This window comes from Syngnathoides biaculeatus, chromosome 16, assembly GCF_019802595.1.
Source record: "Syngnathoides biaculeatus isolate LvHL_M chromosome 16, ASM1980259v1, whole genome shotgun sequence".
Taxonomy (NCBI): Eukaryota; Metazoa; Chordata; class Actinopteri; order Syngnathiformes; family Syngnathidae; genus Syngnathoides; species Syngnathoides biaculeatus.
In genome coordinates this window covers 18,414,218-18,436,134 of record NC_084655.1, presented here as the reverse complement: position 1 = coordinate 18,436,134, position 21,917 = coordinate 18,414,218, and the positions used below count along the sequence as shown (strand labels likewise).

Sequence of the window (21,917 nt, the reverse complement as noted above, 5' to 3'; positions counted from 1 at the left end):
GGTGGCATTTTACCTGGAAATCACGTTCTTCGTTGAACCTAGAAAATCTGTCAGCCATTTTCTAAACACAGCAGCTTCTCTTTGCTGACCGTGTGGGTCCCACAGCGGACTCGCACCGCTGTGATGCGCACTCGGCAGACTATTCGCTGTCAATTCGCCTCAAACTTGGCTAACATAAACCCAGTAAATCCCGGACGTTATTGCAGAACACTTTAAAGCTAAAATATTCGGTGTATTTACTATTACAATCACCTTACTCCGTAAATACATCTCAAGTGTACTGACAGTAACAATATTTGACACAGTATGATCGCCTTAGAGTTTGACAAAAGCCTCTTGTGTCTCCATCTAGTGGTAACTTTGTACTAACGCTTTTTAACGTCTCAAACTGCCAAGTATTCCATGTTTATTTACAATAGTAAAATGATAGTACAGTATTGTATTTGAATTTGATAAGTGGAGAGAATGGAAATGAAACGAAAGTCGTCCGGGGAAAAAAAAAAAAAAAAAAACAATAGAGGCCACGTTTAACATCTTGCACAAGGTACAACTTATTTACATTACTGCGTGGATAATAGACAAAAATGTATCACTGATGTGGGTATAATCTGTGAGGCGCACCGAAACTGAGAATTCAGAAAATTTAGGTGGTTTATGGGAATAAACGGCTTCCGCCGAGAAGTCCAACTAGACGGAACACCGCTGCCGCATCATGCCCTACTAATTTCAATTTCAAATTAAAAGAACAGGCGCCGTTTGTAGAAGCAAAAGGAATGTCACAACCCAGAGCATTGTGTGGAATAAACATATTTTACATTTTATTAAATCACTAAGATCCAAACTAGTTGGTATTTTTCACTGCCAATGTGATAAAGCCTCGAGGGTCACATTTACTCTGAAAGTAATAGATCGAGCAGGAAAACACTCCAACTTACTTTTCCATCTCCAACAAACGACCAACGCCTACTAAAAAGACACTAGGTAAGTAAACATATATCATCCAGAATTTACTTTCAGGAGTTTTTATGCATTTGAATAGTGTATAATATGTCTGTATTCTTCGCGACGTCAAAAGTTAATACAAAATGGGCCTGTTTCTGGCGCATTTCCGGTCTGGCGATGACGTTTTTTTCCCGTTTGCTCAGTTTATGTGGCAAAAAAATGTCAGCAGTGAAAGAACGGATAAACACGAATTGTTAAGAAAAGGTGGTATTAGTCATGTTTCGATCCGAGTAGTCGACATGTCTGTCTGCTTCAGCGCGTGTCGGCTCAGTAGCTTCGTGAAAAAAATGAAAAATCTTGAAGGCCGTCTTTGCAGTTTGTTTCTTCCAACTTGCTAAAAATCTGACTTTGGTTTTAAGTTTTATGTGAATTTAAACGATGGAGGCAATAATTTCGCATTTTCCGTTATTATATGGCGTAACTACACACGGTCAACAAGTTAAGTTGTGTTAAACTGGGGGGGGAAAAAAAAAGTTCCAAAAAAGAAGCTCTTATTACATATAGACAACAAACAAATAACTAGTTTTGAAATCAGAAGTCAATGTTAATATTTTGCCCAACTGTTGCTCAAGTTACTGTAAAAAGGGGTTCAGTCACGAAAAAGTGCTTGCAATAGCCATCCATCTATCCATCCAGATTCTTTGTTGCTTATCCTCACGAGGGTCGTGGGGAGTGCTGGAGCCGACTCGAGCTGTCAATGGGCAGGAGGCGGGGTACACCCTGAACTCGTTGCGAGCCAATCGCGGGGCACATGGAGACAAACAGTTGCACTCACAATCACATCTAGGGGCAATTTAGAGTGTCCAATTAATGTTGCATGTTTTTGGGATGTGGGAGGAAACCGGAGTGCCCGGCGAAAACCCACGTAGGCGCGGGGATAACATGCAAACTCCACACAGGCATTGCCGGGGTCAAACCCTGGACCTCAGAACTGTTAGGCCAACGCTTTCCAGCTGTGCCGCCGTATCTCCCTATTATTTTCCATTTTAATCATTTATTTTTATTAACAGCTTAGTTTTGTGGTTCAATAATTTTTAAAAATAAATGGATATCTGTGATGATTACTTTTTCCTATGTCCACACAATGTAGCATCCCCCTTCACACTTCGGAGGCAGCACCTACAAACATGTCGCCTCATCTAGCCAATATCACTCACCATGAATTTAAAAATTTAGTGATCAGTGAATTGAGGATCGGCAGCATAAAACCCTGATCGGAGCACCCTTAAGTCGCGTAGTTGAAAGACTCAATATTCACCCATCGAACTTATTTCTGCTGCAAAACAGCAATACTTACGAGACGGACAACGTCAGCTTTACATGTTGTTGTGTAATTATCGTCAATTATTCGTCGCCATTGTGGTAAGTGAGTAAATGTTTACAAAAGTCGTCAAGTGTTCTTTGTGGACCGCAGCACCGTGTGTGTGTGTGTGTGTGTGTGTGTGTGTGTGTGTGTGTGTGTGTGTGTGTGTGTGTGTGTGTGTGACTGTAAGTCGAGCCCCTTTTTTCACTGCTCTTACTAAGGCTTTTGGAATTTCATTAATCTCTGTGGGTGTGTGCATGCGCCACAAGTTAGCTGAAGATAGCCACTGTCGCTGTGCGGAGTTGAAGTCAAGAGTGCACCAATAATGCATTATTATGTCTGGTTACAGTCAAATGTTGTATTCCATTGACTAGTGCCATGTTATATTTATTTATTGCTGGGGTCGCTTCTAAAATTCAGGCTGTTACATTAAATTTACAAGGAATATTGATCTTTTGTCCTTTAGAAATGGTCTGAAGGAACAGGAATCTTGGTATTATTGTTTAAAATAAGAGATTAATGTGCCAACCCAAAAGATTAATGTGCTAAATCATGCAGTTTGTTTATAGAAGTTCCTGTGTTGCAAAATCGCCCTGAATGCAACTTTGTTCCTTGCAGAAAACTAAACTAAACAAACAACAACAAAAGATATACACGTTGTACATCCATCCATCCATTTTCTTCACCGCTTATCCTCACGAGGGTCACTGGAGCCTATCCCAGATGACAACGTTGCAGGAGGCGGGGTACATCCTAAACTGGTTGCCAGCCAATCGCAGGGCAGATTGAGACAAACAGCCGCAGTCACAATCACACCTACCGGCAATTTAGAGTGTCCAATTAATGTTGCATATTTTTGGGATGTGGGAGGAAAACCGCAGTGCCCGTAGGAAACCCACGCAGGCACGGGGAGAACATGCAAACGCCACACAGGCAGGTCCGGGATTGAACCAGGGACCTCAGAACTGTGAGGCCAACGGTTTACCAGCTGAACCACCGTGCCACCAAGTACAGATACTTCTTTTGAAATGTAGGCGGTCATGTCAAAAGTTGTCAGAAAAATAAGTCGTAGTATACAGTATACGGTACCTGTGTCAAACCCAAGGCCCGGGGAGCAGATCTGGCTCGCCGCATGATTTTATGTGGCCCGCGAAGCCAAATCTAGAGTGTCAATTTCCATGATTCTTGTAAAAATATGTAACCAAAATTTCAAATTGTCATATATCCATCCATTTTCATAGCTGCTTATCCTCACAAGGGTAGCACAGAGTGCTGGAGCATGTCCCAGCTACTCCACCTTGCCGCCACCTTGTACAATATATATAAATACAAAATATACTTCTAGAAACATCGCCAGCCAGCATGATTGCTAGCACTCATTCGGAAACCCGAGTGGTGGGCTACCAAAAATTTGCATCAGAATTTACAGGAGAAATTTACATTCAAATAATATTCACACATAAATGTTGTACTAGCACATACTAACAGACAATATAATAGTCACAGGTATATATTCTTCCTAGTCTATGTAAAAAACAAGTTATATTAGGTTCAATCGTGACTTTCTGTCTGTATTTTGTTTTTATTTTATTTTTTGTCTGAACATGAGTGTGTCTGGTGTGTTATGTGTCCGAAGAGTCTGCTCGGATGCAGGGAAAAGTTTAGAAAACAGGAAACAGAACTGGAGGTGGCAGAAATGAAGATGTTGAGGTTCTCGCTCGGAGTGAGCAGGATGGATAGGATTAGAAATGAGCTCATTTAGAGGGACAGCCAAAGTTTAATGTTTTCGGTGGAAAGCTAGATAGTGTGCAGACTTTGATGGTGTGGACATGTCCAGCGGCGAGAGAATAAGTATGTTGGCAGAAGGGTGCTGAGGATGGAGCTGCCAGGCAAAAGAGCGAGAGGAAGACCAAAGAGAAGGTTTATGGATGTCGTGAGGGACGACATGAGGACAGTGGGTGTTAGAGAGGAAGATGCACGAGATAGGCTTAGATGGAAAAAGATGACGCGCCGTGGCGACCCCTAACGGGACAAGCCGAAAGGAAAAGAAGTCCTTAACATGAGTGCGCATCCCCATGCATGCGTCCGACTGCCCCAAAGAAGGCGAGGCGCGAAAAGCAGGACCAGCAAGGATAAATTTTAATTCAATGTTTTCTTTTTTATTGCTATTAGTGTAATAATGTATTCATTCTACCTTGTATTCCATAATTTAAAATGGGAAAATTATCATTCAGGACTAGTTTTACATCATTTCAAATGGGAAAATTATCATTCAGGAGTAGTTTTTTGGGGCTACCCGTGAGTCTATTGGAATCCCCACTGATTCCTTCATTGCTCTAATGCAGTGGTTTTCAACCATTATCGAGCCAAGAGACATATTTTACAATTGAAAAATCCCACGGCACACCAACAAAAGTAAATGTCACCAAAAATGGATCGAAGAATTACTGTATGTACTTCCTGCCATCTAATAGAAGAGGATTTTTTTTTTGTTCTGTCAGTCATTGTGGCTCACTGGCATAAATAGATGAATAAAGATAGATTATTTCCTGGAAATATTTTTTTTTTTTTTTTTTTTGCAATTACATAAAATTAGATAACTTCCCACGGCACACCTGAAGAGCGCTCACGGCACACTAATGTAACCGAGCACACTATTTGGGAATCACTCTTCTAATGGAGAACAAAATAAGATGAAAAAATGTGGCCTTCTTCTTGATCCTTGGGGTACTTTGATGAAAATGTCACAAACTTTTTATTAGGATGTTTGCAAACTGTTTTCAAATTGTGAACAAAATGCATAAAATCTATTTTTTGTACTTGTATTATTGATAAAGATGGACTTTTTTTTTTTTTTTGCTATTGTCGCAACCAGACGTCGCACTTATTTATTTTTTTTTTTTCATGGAAGAGCCGTTGAGTGTGTTCTGCCAAATAGGTTGAGGCGATGCATTTCCCCTAAGTTGCCAGACTCCTCCTACAAAGGAGCAAAGGAGTTCAGCAGCAGCAGCAGCAGCGCAGTCAGCTTCAAGCGCACAAAGGACAGGAGCCTCTTGCACCAGATTGCGAGTTATGCCCATGTAGCGGGAGACATCAGCTCCGGGACGCTTTATCTCAAAGCGTTTCGCCGGTATTGCGTCTGCTGCGCGGCGGCTCGCTTCATTCTTTCCGCTGGTCCGGGTGTGTGACTTCAGAGGGAAGCCACACTTTGATCGCTTTGTTCTGCAGCTACAGAAGGTAACGACCTCACTCGACCGACTGCATCGGAATATAACATGCGTCCGCACGCCGCTGAGGTCATTCCCGTGGCGGTCTTGAGCGAGAGGCGAGTCGCTATCTCGACGGGTGTAATGCAACGCGCCGAGACGAGAAGTACTGTACTTGTTCGCTGCTAGTGACTTAAGTGTCACGCACTTCCCGAACTGAAACCAAGCTTCTTGAATTATTCAATGTCAAAACTCTCCTCACCAAGGCCTAAGAGTTTCCTGCGTCGTCTCTACCCGCCCAAAAACATTTTCTCACCATAAGCTTCAACAACGGTTGTGTTTGAAGGAGAATGATTACAAACAAAAGCCCGCAAAATGGTCATTGTTGTGGTTTTGTGTGCTGTTTTGCAGTTGGACATTGGAGTTTTTTTTTCTTTCTGCTTCCTGTTGCCGAAATGTCAGCATAGCTGAGTCAAGTCAGCGCACATAATAAATGTCATCTGAGGTGTCGGGTTTGTTTTGTCAGGACGAGTCACGGTTGCAATGGGGGACTGTAATTAAATGAAAACTACTTTGAATTATTTCATTTCAATGTCATAAATATTTGATCGAAGCAAAATTAATTATAAAGATGTAATGGATTTATCAGCTGCTGTAGACAGTTTCAGCAGGTACTCAATTTCAACTACCGTAATTTCTGGACTATAAACTGCACCTGATTATAAGCCTCAGCTAGTACATTTTTAAAGGAAAAACAATTTTTTAGATACATAAGCCGCACCTGTCTATAAGCCGCATGTGACCACTTTGAAACATGAGATATTTACAAAGAAAGACGTTACATAGAGTTTTCAAAGTTTTAATAATATACCTTAGCTTTTGTTTCCTGTGACAATGCGGTAGTAACACAGCACATACCGGTAAAAGTCACTGAGACGCGTCAGTAACACGGTTCAGGCCACCTGCTTTTATTACCTCTGAAAGCTTTTTTTCAAATTTTTACATTGCTCTTCCCGCTGACATTTTCAACGTCTCACCATCAATTAATTTATGCCAAGTTTACGTGCCGCAGCTCTGTTTCCTTCTTTATCAGCCAGCTCGATTGCTTTTAACTTGAAAGGGTGCGTCATGTGCATTTCTTCTTGCATTTTCCACGATGAGGGTCTCTTCGTGCTAATTTTATTCATGCACTAAACTTGACGTTACATTAAACTTGTGTCTTCCTCGAAACATATATTTCAACTGTCTCACTCTAACCTTTTCTGTTCGACCGTTGGGAAAAAATGGAAAGATTAGCCGCACCGTTGTATAAGGCGCGGGGTTGAAAGCCTGTGGCAAAAGTCGCGGTTTATAGTCTGGAAATTAAGGTACTCAATCTTAATTAAGTAATCAATGAAACTCGGCAAATGTCTATCATAAGTAGACCCACAAAAAGTCTCAAGAACTCATGTATAAAAACGGACAGGAAGTGCGCCATTTTGACCCTGTCAAGGACTGCTTTGAAGACAATTTTTTTCTGTAGCGATTTCGTCTCATTGCTATCAAATATGAACTACATCCAGTATATTAGACAAATGTGTGAAACTGTAATCTTGGTAGTTTCACACACCACAAAAAACAAAATTCCATTAAAATGCAATAACTGCACACTTTTCCCCATTATCAGACATGGCGGTGAGTCAGAGGATCCTGAACTCCACCGCCCCGTTCTCTGGGTCGCCGCTGGCGGATCTGAAGTCCTCGTACCCAAAATGCACTGCGGCGGAGAAAGGGACGCAGCGGCAGCATCACCGACAGCAGAAACACCAGCAGCAGCAGAAACAGGGCGAAGAGGAGGAGGAGGAAGAGCAGTGGAAAAGCAGCAAAGGGGACTTCGTCGCACGTTTGAGCCCGCTGTTGAACAAAGTGCTGACTCAGGGCACTGCCGAGCAAGTCGGACAGACGCCGCTGAAGAGCTCCCCCTTCATCGCGCAGGCTGAATGTAATTGTGAAGATTCCATAACGGCCAAATATTCAAAACTGTCATCATCTTAACGTGCCGCTCTCCTCCAGGTGAAACCCAGGACTCCCAGGAGTTCAGTCCGTCCTGCTTCGAGCGCTCCTACATTCCCTCGTCCAGCAGTTTTGTCGTCAGGTATCGTTCGCGCTTGATATCGCAACAGAAGCGGCATTGTTTTGAATCCACGCTCCCGTTTCAGTCTCCGGCCAGAGCGCAACAACGTGGCCTCTCCGACCTCGGCCTCCGTCCAGGCCCCGGCCCCGGCCCCGCTCCTTCCGAAGAAGAAGACCCGGAAAAGGGTGAAGCGCAAAGGCCGGAAAAAAATCCCATGGGAGAAGGCGGAGAAAGAGGAGGAGAAGCCAGATATCAAATACCGCACGTATATCGCTGTGCCCTCTGGAGTCCCTGAACAGGAGAGTGGGACTTCCCTGGAGCACATCCAAGTAAGTACATGGAACTCATTTGGTGGACAAAAATTGTAGTAGTAGTAGTAGTAGTAGTAGTGGTACTATTTTCACAATACAGACACTAACAAAGAGCAGTCGTATATCGAGCGGTGACAGAACTGGGACAGGCAGAAGCAGAATGCTTATAGAAGCCGAGCCTACTTTTCAAAAATCATATCTCTTTTGGAGGCTCCCTGCTTCCAAAATGTATTTTAAGAAAATAAAAAAACAGATATTTACCATCTTCAAAAACAGATTTGGGAATAAGTATTTTGAAAAATAAAAATGGATCGCAAGCTTTCAAATTTAGACTCATATTATTCCAAAATTGGTGGCTCAGCTGCTAAAGCGTTGGCTTCACAGTTATGAGGACCCAGGTTCAATCCCGTCCCCCACCTGTGTGGAGTTTGCTTGTCCTCCCCGTGCCTGCGTGACTTTTCTCCGGGCCCGCCGATTTCCTCCCACATCCCAGAAGCACGCAACGTTAATCGGACACTCTAAATTGCCCCTAGGTGTGATTGCGAGTGCGGCTGTTTGTCTCCATGTGCCCTGCGATTGGCCGGCAACCGGTTCGGGGTGTATCCCGCCTCCTGCCCGTCGACAGCTGGGATAGGCTCCAGTGCTCCCTGCGCCCCTTGTGAGCATAAGCAGCAAAGAAAATGGATGGATATTCCAAAATTTCACTGCAACAAAAGAAACCAATTTCCTGTTAATTCCTTTTTATAGACTTAAGTGCGTTAAACTTCGTGACATCTCTTGAATCATATTAAGACTCCTGAACTTTTGTGCGCCGTTTAGAAATGGTTGTTTTTTTGCTCTGAATATTATTTGCAGAACTTTGTAACAACATAAGTCTTTACATGAAAAGTTTTGGGAAACACCTCTTAATTTGTTTAATTACTTGAACCAAGGTTAGGCCTTGAGTTGAGTACTTTTAGGACATTTGTATTGTGGTGTAATAGCGTTGTTTATTACTAATTAATTACTAATTTTATAAAACATATAGATTTCCACAGTGTGTAAATGTGAGTGGGAGGACTTGTTTGTGTGCCCTGCGACTGACTGGCGAAAAAATGCACAAAGTTTGATCGGATAGGCTCCAGCTCAGCTGCATGGAAAATAGATTGATGGATATATTTCAAGACATTTCGCGTCAAAACAGAATTAAATTAAGACAGAGGTCGCAATTCAAGGAAATCATCATGCTTTTTCACTCTTTGAGGATCACTCGCTGCGAGGAAGAAGGAGCCGCCTCAGTTCTTCGTGCCGCAGCAGCGTGGAGAGCTCCGAAGAGCAGGATGTCGCGCCCGCTTTCTATCGCGCAAAGCTCCGCAACGCAAGCTCCGGCTGCTCCCCGCTGGCCTGGACCGAGCCGTTCCCCGGGAGCCTGCACAGCCTCCGCTCCTCCGGGCCGGACAGCGAGTCGCTCAGCAGCGCCGGCGACTGCTCGCTGGCCCTCGCCGGCCTGCGGGGCAGCGTCAGCCAGGGCGACCCGTGTTACGCGGGGCCCTTCTTCAAAGAGGTGGAGCGCGCCGCGTGGGAGGCGGACGAAGACAAGTGGCGATCCGACCACTCCGTTGACAACGAGGGGATCATTTTTTACAACGAAGTGAGTTCTTTTTCAAAATGTTACTTAAAACGATACCCAGGTGTGTTAATATGTCTGCGGCATGCATCGTTTGAATTACAACAACAATGGAAAATTACAGACATCCATGTCACCCCGACATATTCATATTCATTCTATTCATAAATTTACCAACAGTGACAAATAGCACCCACCCAGAAAGGTTTGTGATTGCCTACAGATGCCACAAGACACTAGAAATACATTTTTTTTTTCGATATGGAAGGGCTTTGCAGCATATTTTCCGCCACGGGGAAATGGCCCATGGCAGGGGCGTCAAACTCATTTTTTTTGTCACGGGCCGGATCGTAGGTCGGGCCGTTATGACCGTGAAACCATAAAAATCGTTTATTGCCTCATCATATTGACACGGGAAATGTATGAATTAGTTTTGGAACCAGAAATCCACGTTTTTCAACTGTTTGGTAACGTAAAAACGCTTGCAACACCTCAACTTTATGATTTACAATATGACAATTAGAAATTTTGGTTCAGATTTCAACAAGAATCACGGAAGTTGACAGTCATGCTTTGCCTTTGCGGGCCACATAAAATCATTAGGCCGGCCGGATCTGGCCCCCGGCCTTGAGTTTGAAACCTACGGCGACTCCAGCGGTGGTTGCCATGACGGCTGATGGCGCAATCTGAGCCTTGCTACTTGGTCGGCTTCTTTCGTGCAGTACCAGAGCCCAGAGTCTAAAAGAAAACTTTTTTTTTTTTTACCTGTACAAAGAGAACTTTATCCACTGCACTGTGCACGTGACGCACTGACTCATCACCTAACACAAAAGTGGAAATAAAGAAAATAAACTGATGTTCACGATTCAGTTTTTAATGTCATACTTGATGCATCTTGCAAGTACTGTATACAAACTACTGTAATTCGCCTTTCCCCGCATCAGAACATCCAGCCGGTTGATTCGGAGTACAAGGAAGGAAGCGAGTTTGTGCTGTCAGAGTTCATCAAGGAAGGCTGCTACGGCGAAGTCCACAGCGCCCGCGACGTCAACACGGGCTTCGAGTTTGCTGTCAAAAAGGTACCACGGAGGAGTCGGCGATTCGTGGCCCGCGTTGGACTTTTGTCGAATGTCTTCCTCCGTCCAGATCGCCCTGAAGAGGTTCAACAGCGAGGAGGCGAGCACGTGGAGTGCCCTCCGATCCCCTCGCATCCTGGAGCTCTTCGGAGTCGTTCGAGACGGGCCTTACGTTTTCTTTCTCATGGACCACAAATCCGGTAAGCGCTCATCAAAGCCGGCTGCAATGATCCCGCTTCATAACAAGACGCTGCGTCCGACCAGGCTCGCTGGGCCGGCTGATAATGCAGCGCGGGCGACTGCCAGAAGACCTGAGCCTTTACTACATGTTGCAAGTTGCCACGGCACTGGAATATCTGGCCAAGAAGAAAGTGGTGCATCTTGACGTCAAAGGTATCTGTGGCCGAGTGGGGCACGCGATTACAAAGCACCCATGTCCAAATCTGTGTCCGTTACGTTCAGGACTCTGTAAAAATCTTGTATTATTAGGTGTAGTTGTACCCAAAAAATGGGAAAATGATTTCCACTAAACTTTGACGACAAAATCATTACGATTCGTGAGATTGGACAAACGTGCAGAGTCGGGAATCAAACAATCAAAATGGCCCGTTCATCGTCCTTCGTGAACCAGGAAGTAGCCTGCTAACAAACAAACAAACAAATACTGTAATATTACTCTTGCCTCCCCAAATTCTTCTTCGCGGGTTGGCGTTGGAAGACGTTGCGGTGAGAATCTGGATAAAGGTGTTTATTTTTGCGCATTTTTGGCACACCCCCATAGATTCAAAATGGTACCTCCTGCCCATCAAAGCCGCCTGTTCGCCGTCCTTCCTAAAACAGGAAGTAGCCTTCTGACTACCAAACAAGCACAGATATGGCTCTCCAATTATCCATCCATCCATTTTCTTTGCTGCTTATCCTGGAGCCTATCCCGGCTGTCAGCAGGCAGGAGGCGGGGTACACCCTGAACCGGTTGCCAGCCAATCGCAGGGCACATGGAGACAAACAGCCGCACTCACATTGGCAATTTAGAGTGTCCAATTAATGTTGCATGTTTTTGGGATGGATAATGATGATGTAATGGGTTTTTTCAAACGTTGTTCATGTTTGATAACACAAAAATGCTTATAATATGTGAACATTAACATTTATGACGTGTGACAATTTGAAATTTTTGTGCCGATTTTCACAAGAATCATGGAAGTTGACGCAAATTATTTGCCTCTGCGGGCCGCATCGAATCACACGACGGGACGGATCTGGCCCCCGGGGCTTTAGTTTGACACTGGTGGGCTAGACGAACGGATGGATAGAAAGAGACAGAGCGAGAGAGAGAGAGAGAGAGAGTGATAGCGAACAAAGAAATCTACCTATCTACTGCATCTATCTTTGTACTTCATTCCCGTCATCAACATATTTATAGACTTACTGTGTTCCCGTGCTTAGTCTCACAACGGTATCAAGGGTACAACAACAGGTCCGACTTTTATTGGCCGTCATCCGGACGTCTCGTCTCACAAGGATTTACAGCACCTGCGACCGAGCGCGAGGACGGCGGCAGCGGCGGCGGCGGGTTTTGGGAATTTCCCGCCGTGACTCATCCGCTGCTGGGAAGCCGAGGCGCATGCGCAACGGCAAAAAAAAAAAAGAAGAAGAAAAAGTTTGAGGCAGAGAGGGAAAGGGGGGTTGGGGGGGTTGTTGTACGAAGAGCAGGAAGTCGTTGAGAGAAAAGAGGGGGAGGAAGGTGTGCGATGACAGAAAAAAGATAAGCAAAATGTGCGTAAATTTAAAGTCAAAGACGGCAAAGTTGGTGTTACTTGTAGGTTTTGTGTTGCAGCTGTCCCTTTTCTTATTTTGCTCCCTGGTCTTTCTGAGCCTGTGCAGCTGCTCTGTTTCCAATTAAACAGCCCTCAAGTATGCACAAGTCATGGAAGTCACCCAAGCGCCATTGTTATTTTCTTTCCTTTGTCCCCCAGCCGACAATGTGCTGCTGTCCGAGGACGGCCGAGACTCCTTCCTGTGCGACTTCGGCCACGCCGAGAGATTGGACGCCGGCGGCCGGAGCCTCGCCGGATCCCGAGGTACGACCGCGCAAAATCACGCCGTCCGTCTTTCTTCTCACTGTTTGCCGGCTTGTCGAACGCAGACCTGAAGGGCACCGAGACGCACATGGCCCCCGAAATGGTGAGCGGTGAACCCCGTGGAGACAGAGCAGATGTGTGGAGCAGCTGCTGCATGTTACTGCACATGCTCAACGGTTGTCAGCCTTGGACCAGATATTACAGCTGTAGACTCTTCCTGAAGGTAGTGTACAACTCATCTGGTAAAATTACCTACGATTTCTACTAGATACTTGGTTTGGAAAAAAAACCCACCCCAGTTGTAGTAGGAAGATGTATAAAATATCAATTAACACGTTATAACACAAGCGTTAACAACATGCTCAGTAACACGAAATTATAAATCAGTTGATGAGAACAGGTGGAAAAAATACACCTCACCTCTAGATTTGGATTAGACGAGATTTTTTTTTTTTTTAGATGCTGGTGGTTGTGAGCCCGGTACAAGTCCCGACATGTTTGTCATGTATTACACTTGAAACCGAAAACCTCACACAACGTTCTTAAATGAGGAAATAGGTGGAGACCATCTTGTTTCTCCATATTTACTGTTGTTAAATATTAACGCCCGCTTGGATCGTGACCTGCTTTTCTAACTTCAATCGTTTGAAATCTCAACTCCACATTTTTGACATGATGTCGTAAGTCACCAATGGAAGTTGGAGAAAGTAATGAGCCTATTTTGGCTAAGTAGTAGTAGTACTAAGTACAGATACTTCTTTTGAAATGTAGGCAGTTATAACACAAGTTGTCAGAAAAATAAGTCGGTAGTACCCAAGTACAATGCGGCACTGGTGTCAAACCTAAGGCTTGGGGGCCAGATCTGGCATGATTTTATGTGGCCCGCGAAGCCAAATCTAGAGTGTCAATTTCCATGATTCTTGTAAAAATATGTAACCAAAATTTCAAATTGTCATATATCCATCCATTTTCATAGCTGCTTATCCTCACAAGGGTAGCAGGGAGTGCTGGAGCGTATCCCATCTGTCAGATGGTACACCCCGAACTGGTTGCCAGCCAATCGCAGGGTACATCGAGACAAACAACCGCACTCCCAATCACACCAAGGGGAAATTTAGAGTGTTTCCAATTAGTGTTGCATGTTTTGGGGGTGTGGGAGGAAACCGGAGTGCCCGGAGGAAAAACCCACGCAAGCACGGGGAGAACATGCAAACTCCACACAGGCGGGTCCGGGGTTGAACCCGGGACCTCAGAACTGTGAGGCCAACGCTTTACCAGCTGACCCACTGTGCCGCCACTGAGAAAACTAGGCCAGTCTTAATAATAACAATATAGGTATATATTTATTCATACGTACATATTCGTTTATATCGGTAAATTGTACAAAAAAAGGGGGGAGGGGAATATTTACAGTTTCGTTTATTGATGATGTAAATATGACGAGTCGATTAAATATTTTTGTTGCGCAGTCGTAACAGCCCTCTGAGGGAAACCGGAACTCCAATGTGGCCCGGGAGAAAAATGACTTTGACACCCCTTGCGCTACGATACACCATATGGAGCTTTTTCAACCGACGCTGTTAACAGATAGCCAACGAGCCGGCGCCGCTCCGAGAGATCCCGCCCGGCTGCGGCACCCTGACGGCGGAGCTCATCGAGGCAGGACTGCAGAAGGATCCCAACAAGCGAGCGTCGGCCAGCGACATGAAGGAACGCACGGCCAGAGCGCTCAAGCAAGGTGGGTCAACTCCGATGCTAAAGTTGCCATTTTACGTGCTTTTTTTGATGTAGCGCTCATCCTCATCGAGCCGAAGCCGAGCTGGAGCCCATCCTGGGGCGAAAGACACAACACCTACGGACAATTTAGAATCTTCAGTAAACCTAACATGTTTGCATTTAATTTTACTTTGACTATTGATCCTTAATCCTACTCTAAACTTTTGCCACACCGGCGTCACTGATGCCCGCATTTGGTGCGGCCAGCGTGGGATCGATTCCCGCTCAGTGACGGTGTCGATATTTGCCCTGCGACTGACTGGCGGCCATTTCAGGGCGTAGTCCGCCTTTCATCCGGGATAGGCTCCAGCTTTCCCGCATCCCTTGTGAGGATAAGCGGCTTGGATAATGACACATCTTCTTTTCCTTTCGGCTTGTCCCGTTAGGGGTCGCCACAGCGTGTCATCTTTTGCCATCTTAGCCTATCTCCTGCATCTTCCTCTCTAACCCCAACTGGCCTCATGTCTTCCCTCACCACATCCATAAACCTTCTCTTTGGTCTTCCTCTCGCTCTTTTGCCTGGGAGCTCCATCCTCAGCATCCTTCTACCAATATACTCACTCTCTCGCCTCTGGGCATGTCCAAACCATCGAAGTCTGCTCTCTCGAACCCTGTCTCCAAAACATCCAGCTTTGGCCGTCCCTCTAATGAGATCATTTCTAATCCTATCCATCCTGGTCACTCCGAGCGAGAACCTCAACATCTTCATTTCTGCCACCTCCCAGTTCTGCTTCCTGTCCACCGTCTCTAATCCGTACATCATGGCCGGCCTCACCACTGTTTTGTAAACTTTGCCCTTCATCCTTAGCAGACACTCTTCTGTCACATAACACACCAGACACCTTTCGCCAGCTGTTCCAACCTGCTTGGACCCGTTTCTTCACTTCCTGACCACACTCTCCATTGCTCTGTATTGTTGACCCCAAGTATTTGAAGTCGTCCACCCTCGCTATCTCTTCTCCGTGTAGCCTCACTCTTCCCCCTCCACTTTTCTCATTCACGCACAGATATTCTGTTTTACTTCGGCTAATCTTCATTCCTCTCCTTTCCAGTGCATGTCTCCATCTTTCCAATTGTTCCTCTGCATGCTCCCTGCTTTCACTGCATATCACAATATCATCTGCGAACATCATGGTCCAAGGGGATTCCAGTCTAACCTCATCTGTCAGCCTGTCCATTACCACTGCAAACAGGAAGGGGCTCAGAGCTGATCCCTGATGCAGTCCCACCTCCACCTTAAATTCCTCTGTCACACCTAAGGCACACCTCACCATTGTTCTGCTGCCATCATACATGTCCTGTACTATTTTAACATACTTCTCTGCCACACCAGACTTACGCATGCAGTACCACAGTTCCTCTCTTGGTACTCTGTCATAGGCTTTCTCTAGATCCACAAAGACACAATGTAGCTCCTTCTGACCTTCTCTGTACTTTTCCACGAGCATCCTCAAGGCAAATAATGCATCTGTGGTACTCTTTCTAGGCATGAAACCATACTGTTGATCGCAGATACTTACTTCTGTCCTGAGTCTAGCCTCCACTACTCTTTCCCATAACTTCATTGTGTGGCTCATCAACTTTATTCCTCTATAGTTCCCACAGCTCTGAACATCCCCTTTGTTCTTAAAAATGGGAACTAGAACACTTTTCCTCCATTCTTCAGGCATCTTTTCGCCCGCTAGTATTCTGTTGAAGAAGTTGGTCAAAAACTCCACAGCCATCTCTCCAAATTCCTTCCATACCTCTACCGGTATGTCATCAGGACCAACTACCTTTCCGTTTTTCATCCTTTGCAGTGCCTTTCTGACTTCCCCCTGAGTAATCATTTCCACTTCCTGGTCCTTCACTCTTGCCTCTTCAACTCTTCCTTCTCTCTCATTTTCTTCATTCATCAACTTCTCAAAGTATTCTTTCCATCTATTTAGCACACTACCGGCACCAGTCAACACATTTCCATCTCTATCCTTAATCAGCCTGACCTGCTGCACATCCTTCCCATCTCTATCCCTCTGTCTGGCCAACCTGTAGAGATCCTTTTCTCCTTCTTTCGTGTCCAACCTGGTGTACATGTCTTCATATGCCTCTTGTTTAGCCTCTACCTTTGCCCTACGTCGCATATCGATGTACTCCTTTCGCCTCTCCTCAGTCCTCTCAGTATCCCATGACTTTATCTATACCTTTGAATATAGTTCTACCTTCCCACCTTAGTCTTGTCGCTAACATCACTTTAGCTTTATCCGTAACATTAGCTTAGCCTTTTGTTTAACGTTAGTCGACCTTCGCCCTTGCCTTGCAGTGGGCGGAGTCAGAAGCCCGTGGAGCAGAGCCTACATGCAGCCGCTCTACATCACCAGAAAACTTCCCGACCCCCGGCGCGAAGACGATGAGGAGCTGAAAACCGACAGGAGCGCAATCGTGCAGCTGAATGACAGCGACGGGGACGAGGACGAGGTCGACGCGTGCGAACGAGGAACCCGTTTCGAGGCAAACCAGACAAAAAACAGGATCGCCGACACCGTTTCGGAACTGGAGCTGCGGAAACTGGAGCGAGGTGGGCTTTCAAGTCCACTATCTTGACACCTCTACGGGCTGTGCTTTTCACCGCTTTCTCATTTTCTTTGTTTTTCGGGGGGGTTGTCGCGCAGATTTCTACCTGAGCAGCCTTTCCCAGCTTCACTCTGCTGAAATGCAGGAGCAGCTCCTGTCTTGCCTCAGCAGCGACGCCTACTCCAACCGGGATCCCTGGGACAAAAAGGTTAAAACAATCCAAAAAAATATTTAAAACTCAGACATTACATAGAGGTGCATCTCAGTAAATGAGAATGTGGCATAAAAGTGGAGTAATTTTATAAATTCATTGAACACATGAGAATCTTTTCACAAGGCCAATTCCGTGGCTGATTTGAACTTAAGAAATCTTGATTTCAACTTAAGAAATCTTGATTTAAATTTAAGAATTATTTATTTCAACTTAATCTTCATTTCAATTTAAGAATTATTTATTTCAACTTAAGAATTATTTATTTGAACTTGAGAATTATTTATTTCAACTTAAGATATCTTGATTTCAACTTGGGAATTCTTGATTTAAATTTAAGAATTATTTATTTCAACTTAATCTTCATTTCAATTTAAGAATTATTTATTTCAACTTAAGAATTATTTATTTGAACTTGAGAATTATTTATTTCAACTTAAGATATCTTGATTTCAACTTGGGAATTCTTGATTTAAATTTAAGAATTATTTATTTCAACTTAATCTTCATTTCAATTTAAGAATTATTTATTTCAATTTAAGAATTATTTATTTGAACTTGAGAATTATTTATTTCAACTTAAGATATCTTGATTTCAACTTAGGAATTCTTGATTTAAATTTAAGAATTATTTATTTCAACTTAATCTTCATTTCAATTTAAGAATTATTTATTTCAACTTAAGAATTATTTATTTGAACTTGAGAATTATTTATTTCAACTTAAGATATCTTGATTTCAACTTAGGAATTCTTGATTTCAACTTAAGAATTATTTATTTCAAATTAAGAAATCTTGATTTCAACTCAAGAAGTCTTGATTTTAACTTAAGAAATATTGATTTCAACTTAAGAAGTCTTGATTTCAACTTGAGAAATCTTGATTTCAACTTAAGAATTATTTATTTCAACTTAAGAAATCTTGATTTCAACTTGAGAAATCAAAATGGTCTGTTATTAGAGGTGGGGAAAAAAAGTTGTTTTAGTGTTTTAAAGGTTGTAATCACGTCGTTCAGGACTCGGGACGCTGGTCGCTGAGCCCCACCGACGACTGCAGTTCGGGGGTCTGTTCCGACAGCAGCCAGCCGGACGGGCACCGCAGCGTCAGTCTGGAGCTGCTGGGCCACTCGCCGCCTCAGCCGTGCTGCTTCCAAGGTCCGGACGGCGAAACGCACACATCCGCACGCACGCAATCGAACGCTGCCGTCTTGTCTGTGCTCAGGGGTGGACGTCCGCATCAGGGACTTCGACGGAACGACCATCCAAATCCGGGAGACGCGGCGTGTGAAGGTGGGCCACATCGCCACCGGCATCAGCGATCAGGTGCGACGTTCCTCTTCCTCCCTTTTTGAATATGAGGCTCAATATTAGCGGTGTAGCTGTGCTGTATTCTGATTTATCTGTGTGGTACCGAGAAAAAAAGTATGGACATCACTCCCTAAACAAACATAGTGCGGTTCAGACTCTGTCATGGTAAACGACGGGATTTCGCCAGTACATGTTTTTATTACATAATAATTCACACTCTTCATACTGTTCCTGTGGCCCGTGACTGAATTTGCAAAAAAGAAAGCAAAGTGCTGATGTTGCGCTTTATTTTTACATTTAAATTTATATATATATTTTTATATTTACATTTATTTATGATTTAAGATGTTTTAATGTTCCTTTTACTTAAAGGTCAAGTGTCATCCCTATAAACATTCAAAAATAGATATTGTCATGAAAAATACAGATAACATTATTCACTTCAGTGTCTATACGAAAAAATAAATGTGAGCGGAGAGCGCGTCATCCATTTGTCGCAGAAGTGTCATTCTAAGACATCCGAGTGGTCGCCATATTGGTCCGTGATGTCACCCGGACATTCGCCATTGAAAACACGCGGTGCACCCTAACTACGGGAGACAAACACGCCCCTTCTGACACGGAAGAAGAGAACATCACACAACCGAGTGACGTTACCGGGCCAATATTACCCTATTGTTTCGAGCCACATTCAGATGATATGCATCACGGCCAAACCGCCTCCCTGTCCGATCCACTTCCTCGGCGGAGATGAGCCATCGCAGGTCATTTTTGGCGCCGAGGTGGCTCATCACGGAGCCGAGCTCTCGTCCTCTGCCCCCGCGCAATCCATTTTTCGCTACGAACCGGGTCTCTTGCAAACTTATGAAGGGTAAATCGATGCTCCCGAGTGTTGAAGCAAAGTCCAGCAATGCAACGAGCCAGCATTTTGGCTAACACAAAGGAACAACGAGCTAATTTCCCGCAGGTAAAACTAATGGAAACAAACGAGTCCACTTGAGGGCGGTCCTGCCATGTACATCACTTCCTGCTTCTTCTCGAAAACAAATCCCTTGAGAGGATTTTCATGGCGGGAGTTACAAAAAGCAAAAACACGTCAAAATCATGTTTTGTAGTAAAAAAAACGCATGGGTCTGTCACGACCCATCGAGACGGAGGAGGATCCAAATGCAGGACTCCGGAGACGCAGAGGCAAGTTGGGAAACGTGTTTATTCGTTCCATGGTCGGGGATCAGGCAGACAGTCAAGTGGGGCAGCGGTAATCAGGACGTCGGGCGTAGAGACAGGTCCGCGGGCATCAGAGAAGGCAGGAGTATCAAAGACGTCAAGCTTACGGGGTCGGTCGGAGGACAGGCGGAGGTCGGTACACCAGGGTTGACGATCAAGAGAACGGGAGTGCAGGAACGGGGCAAGAGTTGCGACGATCTGGCGAAGACAGCCAGGGCTGGACCGGCAGGACCATGACAGGGTTCATGTCGGCTGCCGTTTTTTTTCATTAATAACATACTAAAAATAATGCATTTCATGACAGTGGACCTTTAATTACTAATTCATGTATTGTGATGTTGCACTTCCCTAAAATGATTGAAAAAAATTATATTTTCTTCAATATTTTTATTTTCTTGTATAAATTTTTTAGACAGAATAATTTTTTCTAGCAAAAGATTTCCTCTTGTATATGTCTGTATTCTTTGTTTCCTGAGAACTACTGGTATTGACGTTGGACTTTCCCACCCCTAGACCAAGGTAGAACTGTGATTTTTGGGGTACCCCACCCATTCTAAATTTGGGTTCTCCCCCCCGCCCCCCTTTTAGATCTCCGAGAGAGTTTTCACATTGCAGACCCAGCTGGGCCGCGAAGTGGCTCACGACGAGGAGGTGCAGGAGTCGGGCCTGAACCTGCGCTGCGTCCCGGCTCCCGACTTCAGCGCCTCTTGGAAGTGGCGGATCAGAGACGGAGCCCTGGAGACCAGATGAGATTCGAATACAAACGAAGCCCCCGATTCAGTTTTTCCTAATCTGGTTGTCCTCGTCCTTCACTGCCATAAAACTACACGGTGACGCTGTGGTTTTTAATGACAAAAATGTACTTTGCCTAAACGAAACGAAAATCTGAAGCATTTATTTCCACTGCAGGAATTTCATTCAGTGGTTGCTTTCTGTACCCTTCAAAAAATAAAGATAAGATAAAGATTGTAATAAATGGCACAAAAATGTCTGTCGCTCGTATCCGGTTTTGAGTTAAAAGCTTATTTTGTTCCGTCGTGTTTTACACGTGTTATTGTTGTTTAGTTTGTCAGTAAGTGTCATTTCGGTGTAGTATTGCAGCTCGAAGTATTAATGGACCTTTTCGATGGCGATCATAAGCTCCGCCCCCTTAGCCACGTCGCACAAGCTTCCAAAATGGCGATTGAACATTACATGTTTGAAGACGATTCCAGATAATATTGCGGTATGTTTTCTGCAAAATGCGTCAGACTCGTCCAAGAGAGTTCTACAGAGAGGTCACGCCTATTTCACGCATGGATATGTATGCGGAATTAAGATTTTGGACGGACCCGGACGTAATGTTACAGCGTAATGTTGGCGATCGATGCAAAAAAAGTTTGACACCTCACAAACTTCATATTGAAATCCGACAGGATAAAATAGTGGAATCGTACTGCGCGTGTAAAGCAGGCTGAGTACTTTTTACTCGGAAAGATCACGAGTAATATCATTGTAGTCTTAATAAGCGAGTGGGTGGATTCATTTGACTTGGCTCGTAATTGAACCCAGTGCTCTGTCTTAAAAGTCTCCCTTACCTTCGAACATACAGCCTCGTGTTTGTTGATATTGTCCACATTTAGTTGTACGTGCGCTCTTCCGCGAGCCTTAATCCATCGTAGACGCTTCGGCAACCGTGTTTTAGGCTTTGGAAAATGAATCAACCGGGCCAAGAGCATCTGAGGACCATTTTCTTCGTCACCTTAACTTTTCCAAGCGCAAGCTACTGACAAGCAGCATTGCTTGCGGGACAACATGGCGGCAGGGGGCGTGTCAAGACAATGCGGCTATCTGATTGGCTATTATTGCATGAGTGACTGACAGGTCGGAATGGTCCATTATTTGCCAAACTGCTGCTTATTGTAAAGTGAGTCGTATTAAGTTCACTGCCATCAAACACTTTGTGTACACAGGCCACAAAAAAAAAAAAAAAAAAACTCCATAACTTCTCATGTATTGAAAAATGTAAATCCGGTCAGGTTACTTTAGCCACTTTGCTGGCCTGGTTGAGCTATGGTAACTCTGGAAAACCTGCCAGAATTCAGATTGTGGATTGTGGCACCTGTCAAAACAAAAATAAATGATTTTAAATGCCTTTTCCGTGTTTGC

General features: G+C 44.4%; 2 protein-coding genes across 9 annotated transcripts in view; one reads left to right on the top strand and one right to left on the bottom strand.

Annotated features, from left to right (window-relative positions):
- Nucleotides 1-279, bottom strand: part of gpatch8 (G patch domain containing 8) — a 26,975-nt gene extending 26,696 nt beyond the window's left edge. For 2 of the 4 annotated variants that reach the window (XM_061845405.1, XM_061845406.1), the window contains exon 1: nucleotides 14-279. In XM_061845405.1, the coding sequence (XP_061701389.1) occupies nucleotides 14-58 (45 nt within the window). In that variant the 5' untranslated portion in view covers nucleotides 59-279. The remainder of the gene's footprint in view (nucleotides 1-13) is intronic. The other 2 variants (XM_061845412.1, XM_061845408.1) reach the window with 1 other exon arrangement.
- map3k14a (mitogen-activated protein kinase kinase kinase 14a) overlaps nucleotides 1-21,917 on the top strand; it is a 22,489-nt gene extending 572 nt beyond the window's left edge. The window contains exons 1-16 of one of the 5 annotated variants that reach the window (XM_061845426.1): nucleotides 831-981; nucleotides 7,178-7,492; nucleotides 7,564-7,645; nucleotides 7,710-7,953; nucleotides 9,179-9,565; nucleotides 10,486-10,620; nucleotides 10,688-10,817; nucleotides 10,882-11,010; nucleotides 12,594-12,698; nucleotides 12,764-12,921; nucleotides 14,286-14,436; nucleotides 16,774-17,028; nucleotides 17,123-17,232; nucleotides 18,251-18,389; nucleotides 18,457-18,557; nucleotides 20,358-21,917. In XM_061845426.1, the coding sequence (XP_061701410.1) occupies nucleotides 7,180-7,492; nucleotides 7,564-7,645; nucleotides 7,710-7,953; nucleotides 9,179-9,565; nucleotides 10,486-10,620; nucleotides 10,688-10,817; nucleotides 10,882-11,010; nucleotides 12,594-12,698; nucleotides 12,764-12,921; nucleotides 14,286-14,436; nucleotides 16,774-17,028; nucleotides 17,123-17,232; nucleotides 18,251-18,389; nucleotides 18,457-18,557; nucleotides 20,358-20,519 (2,601 nt within the window). In that variant the 5' untranslated portion in view covers nucleotides 831-981; nucleotides 7,178-7,179 and the 3' untranslated portion in view covers nucleotides 20,520-21,917. Of the gene's footprint in view, nucleotides 1-830; nucleotides 982-1,184; nucleotides 1,207-2,755; nucleotides 3,336-5,200; nucleotides 5,543-7,177; nucleotides 7,493-7,563; nucleotides 7,646-7,709; nucleotides 7,954-9,178; nucleotides 9,566-10,485; nucleotides 10,621-10,687; nucleotides 10,818-10,881; nucleotides 11,011-12,593; nucleotides 12,699-12,763; nucleotides 12,922-14,285; nucleotides 14,437-16,773; nucleotides 17,029-17,122; nucleotides 17,233-18,250; nucleotides 18,390-18,456; nucleotides 18,558-20,357 lie in introns of those variants that run through there. The other 4 variants (XM_061845424.1, XM_061845423.1, XM_061845428.1 and 1 more) reach the window with 4 other exon arrangements.